The sequence below is a fragment of the Phaseolus vulgaris genome, chromosome 6 (assembly GCF_051622355.1).
Source record: "Phaseolus vulgaris cultivar YP4 chromosome 6, ASM5162235v1, whole genome shotgun sequence".
Taxonomy (NCBI): domain Eukaryota; kingdom Viridiplantae; phylum Streptophyta; class Magnoliopsida; order Fabales; family Fabaceae; genus Phaseolus; species Phaseolus vulgaris.
The window spans coordinates 1,329,424-1,334,828 of record NC_143503.1 but is presented as its reverse complement, the minus strand read 5'-3'; the positions used below and the strand labels follow the sequence as shown (position 1 = coordinate 1,334,828).

Below are 5,405 nucleotides of genomic sequence, written 5' to 3'. Positions count from 1 at the left end.
GTAAGATCTTTGCCAGAACGAGAATAGACAGGAGAGGGAGAGAGAGATTTTCCTCTTGTATCACCTTCAGAGTACCATTCACGGTGCTCCGATACGGAGGTGCTTAGTTTTTGGTGTTTCTTGCTGGCTGACTTGAGCATCGGAGTGCAAACGGCCGCTAGGGCGCCCTTTTTCTCTCTTTGCAGGAAACCACAGGTGCCTAATGAGAAGGAACCCTAGTTGATGGGTGAGATCGTGCACGAAGACGTCCCAGGTCAACCGGACGGAACATTTGGCGCCCACCGTGGGGCACGATATAAAACATCTGTCCCATTGCAAGCTTGAGAAGACCTATATAGTTGCGACGCTCGTTGGAGGAGTTTTCTGAGAAAGCAGGGCAGAATGACTACCACTAGGCGAGCTAACGCACGCGCTGCAGGTGAGGAAACGACCCTGCAGCGGCTCCTGGAAATGGTACAGGGGTTGCAGGACGACATGGCGGATTCCAAGATGGAACAGGAACGCATGCAGGCGGACCTCGATGCTTCCCAGGCCCGGAACGCGGAGCTCCATCGTGTAAATGAGGAGTTACGCCGGGATCGGGGAAACAACCGGGGGCGACAGGAGCACGATGAGGTGGAGCCTCTGACCCCACCAAGGGAGCTTTCCACTCCCTTTTCGCAGGAGATCCTGGACGCTGCGGTCCCCAATACGTTCTCGGGGCCCAAAGCAATTTTTACAGGAACGGAGGACCCCGAGGCCCACCTCTCCGCCTTTCACACACAGATGGTCCTAGTAGGCGGCTCTGACGCCGCCAGGTGCAAACTCTTCATGAGCACCGTGACGGGAGTCTCCATGGATTGGTTCATCAGCCTCCCGGATGCCCATATCACCTCTTTCCGACAGCTGTCGGGACTGTTCAGGGAGCAATACTTGGCAAACAGGGCCCCGCCCCCTGTCTCCTATGACCTGTTCGAGGTAAAGCAGTACCAGGGGGAATCCTTAAAAGAATACATCAACCGCTTCGGAGCCCAGGTAGTGAAAGTTGGGACGGCGGATGAGGCCATGATCACGTATGCCTTTAGGAGGGGCGTGTGCCCCGGTCCTTTTCACGAGTCTATCACCCAAAGGCGCCCAAGGACTTTTGCTGAAATAAGGCGCCGGGCGGTGGAGCACATAGCCTCCGAGGAAGAAGTGTACACGAAACGCCCTTATGAGGCCAGGAAACCCCAGCCACGGGAACCGGCACGAGAGGGGCGTCCGGCGAGGGAAAGGGCCTGGCCTGCGAGATACAACTTCGTGGTGGACTTGAAGGACCTAATCGCCGTGCCCAACATAGCTGAAAGGTTGAGGCGGCCAGCAAAGACCGACAAAGTATTAGGACCTCGCAAAGATTCCTGGTGCGAGTTCCACGAAGCTTTCGGTCACCACATCGATAACTGCCTGTCATTGGGTTATCAGCTGGACGAGTTGGTAAGAATTGGTTTCCTAAAAGACTACGTCACCAAGCCCGCCGCGACCGCCGCCTTACCGGCGCCGGCAGAAGTGCAGGCGCATGAGGCGCATGAAATGCCTGTCCTCGGCAAAGTTCACACCATCGCTGGAGGTTTTTCCGGCGGGGGACCCACCGCCTCCCAGCGAAAGAAGTACGCAAGGGGGGTCAACTCCATCGAGGAAAGAATATCGGGTGAGCCATGGGAGTCTGATCTGGTGTTCACGAGAGCGGATCTACGAGATGTGGTCCCACAGATAACAACCCCGTGGTCATCTCGGTCGTCACAGCCGGGAGGAAGGTGCACAGGGTCCTAGTCGATCAGGGAAGTTCTGCAGACGTCATGTTCTGGTCGACATTCAACAAGTTGCGACTGTCTCCTGACCTTTTAAGACCCTACACGGGGTGTTTATATGGATTCGGAGATAACCAAGTAGAGGTATGAGGATATTTGGAGCTGAGGACGACGTTCACCAACGGAGAGGCATCGCGTACTGAAAGCATCCATTATCTAGTCGTGAACGCCAACTCCGCCTACAACATATTATTGGGCAGACCGGCGTTAAATAGGCTAAACGCAGTATCCTCCACGCGCCACATGAAGATGAAGCTGCCGGATCTTAGCGGTAAGGTCATCGTCATCAAGTCAGACCAGGAGGAAGCGCGGAAGTGTTATGAGAATAGCCTGAAAACGAAGAGAACCGTCTTCATGGTGTTTGAGCGTCCACCAAGCGAAGACACGACTATGACTGAGGCGACGCCCGAGGAGGATATCCCCATGGCGGAGGGCCCCAAGGACATGGCGCCCGTAGAAGAGGCGACGCCCCTTCAGGGTAACGATGGTGAACCCCAAGGGGCCAACATGGTCGAGAGGGACATCGGCGGCAAGACGTTTAAACTAGGGCGTCTGCTGGGCCATGAAGAGCAGGAGGCGGTGGCAGGAGTAATCTCACGCCACTTGAATGCCTTCGCGTGGTCTGCCTCGGACATGCCTGGCATCGATCCGGATTTCCTGTGTCATCACCTCAGCATGGACACCACGGTCCGTCCCGTGTGCCAAAGACGGAGGAAACTTAATGAAGAGAGGCAGCTGGTGGTCGTGAGGAGACGCAGAAGTTGTTGAGGGTTGGCCACATCCGGGAAATCCAATACCCCGAGTGGCTAGCCAATGTCGTACTGGTAAAGAAGGCGAATGGGAAGTGGAGGATGTGCGTGGACTTCACAGACCTAAACAAGGCGTGCCCGAAGGACTCGTACCCACTCCCCAGCATCGACGCGCTGGTGGACAGCGCCTCCGGCAACAAGGTGCTGAGTTTCCTGGACGCGTTCTCTGGGTACAACCAGATTAAAATGCACCCGAGGGACGAAAGCAAAACCGCGTTCATGACAGAAACCAACAGTTACTGCTACAAGGTAATGCCTTTCGGGCTGAAAAATGCAGGCGCCACCTACCAAAGGTTGATGGACAAAGTTCTGGCACCCATGTTAGGAAGAAATGTATACGCCTACGTGGATGATATGGTAGTGGCGTCAAGGGATAAGACACAGCACGTGGCAGACCTGGAGGAATTGTTCGTCACTATATCCAAGTACCGCCTCAAGCTAAACCCCGAGAAGTGCGCAGCGATCATCGCCATGCGTAGCCCGACGTCGGTGAGGGAAGTACAGCAGCTGACGGGGCGGATGGCAGCGCTCTCGAGGTTTGTGTCTGCCGGAGGAGAAAAGGGGCACCCATATTTCCAGTGCCTCAAGAGGAATAGTAGGTTTGCATGGACGGACGAATGCGAGGCGGCTTTCGTCAGATTAAAGGAATACCTGGCGACGCCACCGGTCCTCTGTCGACTGGTGGCGGGCGCACCCCTCCGGTTGTACTTCACGGTGACAGAGCGAGCCATCAGCTCTGTGCTAGTACAGGAGCAGGACCAGATTCAAAAGCCTATCTACTTCGTGAGCAAGGCTTTACAAGGCGCGGAAACAAGATACCAGGCGTTGGAAAAGGCAGCGTTGGCAGTGGTGTTTTCTGCCAGGAGGCTCCGTCATTATTTCCACAGCTTTACGGTGGTAGTGATGACGAACCTCCCTATACAGAAGGTGCTGCAGAAGCCTGACGTAGCGGGAAGAATGGTGCGCTGGGCGGTGGAGTTGTCCGAATTCGACGTCCAGTATGAGCCCAGAGGGTCTATCAAAGGGAAGGTATACGCAGATTTTGTGGCAGAACTCTCGCCTGGAGGCGAACAGGAGGTGGAGGCAGGCTCACAGTGGTCGCTCTCAGTGGATGGCTCTTCCAACCAACTAGGAAGTGGCGCGGGAATAGTCTTGGAAGGACCAGATGGTGTATTGATCGAGCAGGCCCTGCGCTTCGCCTTCAAAGCAAGTAATAATCAAGCTGAATACGAAGCCCTGATTGCAGGGATGCTCTTAGCCAAAGAAATGGGCGCACAGAACCTCTTAGTGAAAAGTGACTCCCAGCTAGTCACGGGGCAAGTGTCGGGTGAGTTCCAAGCGAAAGACCCGCAGATGGCGGCGTATTTGAGGTACGTCCAATTGCTGAAAGGAGCCTTCAGCGCCTTTGAGCTAGTACACGTCCCAAGAGAGCAGAATGCCAGAGCGTACCTGCTTGCCAAGCTGGCCAGCTCAGGCAAAGGGGGCAGACAGAGGACTGTGATCCAGGAGACGCTCAAGGCTCCGAGGAAATTCATAAAGGATAACAGGGTGGATGTTTTCCATATAGACACCGCGAGAGGAAGGCCAAGCAATCATCGTTCCTTGACCCAAGATACGTTGAAGGCGCCTCATTTTAGCGCATACACGGACACGCTCGAGGGGAAGAGGGGTGCGCAAGTACATGCCTTAGCTGAAGGAGACACCTGGATGACTCCATACAGGCGGTACCTAGCGGATGAAGTTCTCCCAGCAGAGCCTGAAGAGGGCAAGAAGGTTAAGAGAAATGCTGCAAGGTACATCCTGGTAGACGGAGTGTTATTCAGACACGGTTTCGTTCACCCTATCTTAACATGCATGAGCGGTGACGAGTCCACCAGAATAATTGCGGAGCTTCACGAAGGCATCCGTGGAAGCCACGTAGGCGGAAGGTCCTTGGCTTCTAAAGTGGTGCGCGCGGGTTTTTATTGGCCAACAGTAAAGGAAGATTGCGTGCGACACGCCCAGCGTTGTAAGCAATGCCAAAAGCACGCAGACTGGCACAAGGCACCACTAGAGGAGTTGCGATCCATATACAGCCCATGGCCCTTCCATACCTAGGGAATCGACATCCTAGGCCCGTTTCCGTTGGCAATAAGGCAGATGAAGTACTTGATCGTCGCCATCGAGTACTTCACCAAGTGGTTAGAGGCGGAGCCGGTGGCCCAGATCACCGCGCACAAAGTTCAGCACTTTGTGTGGAAGAATATCGTGTGCCGTTTCGGCGTACCTAGGCGGCTGATATCTGAAAACGGAACCCAGTTCGCCAGCCAGCAATTGAGAAATCTGTGCGCTGAAGTAGGCATCAAGCAGGTGTTCGCGTCCGTCGAGCACCCCCAGACTAATGGACAGGTGGAGTCAGCAAATAGAATTTTGCTAAGGGGGCTAAAGAGAAGGCTAGAGAAGGCCAAAGGAGCGTGGGCGGAGGAAGTGCCAAGGATTCTATGGGCGTACCACACCACACCCCAATCTTCCACCATGGAGACGCCTTTCAGCCTAGTGTACGGTTTGGATGCGATGATCCCGGTTGAGATTCACGAAAGCTCACTGCGTTACCAAAATTTTGTGGCTGAAGAATCCAACGAAGAAAGGCGGGTAAACCTGGACCTACTAGACGAAGCCAGAGAAGAAGCTAGAATAAAGGCCGAAGCAGTAAAAAGAAGAGTGGAGCGACAGTACAACTCTAAGGTAAAGCCGCGACAGTTTCAGATCGGCGACCTAGTCATGAGGAAGG

The 5,405-nt window shown here is 54.6% G+C and overlaps 1 protein-coding gene across 1 annotated transcript; it reads left to right on the top strand.

Moving 5' to 3' along the window:
• Window positions 1-450: 450 nt before the first annotated feature.
• LOC150026249 (uncharacterized) lies at window positions 451-1,916 on the top strand. The gene is made up of 2 exons (XM_090303333.1): window positions 451-1,585; window positions 1,729-1,916. The coding sequence occupies exons 1-2, from the start codon at window positions 451-453 to the stop codon at window positions 1,914-1,916; spliced, it is 1,323 nt and encodes a 440-aa protein (XP_090159459.1).
• Window positions 1,917-5,405: the final 3,489 nt, after the last annotated feature.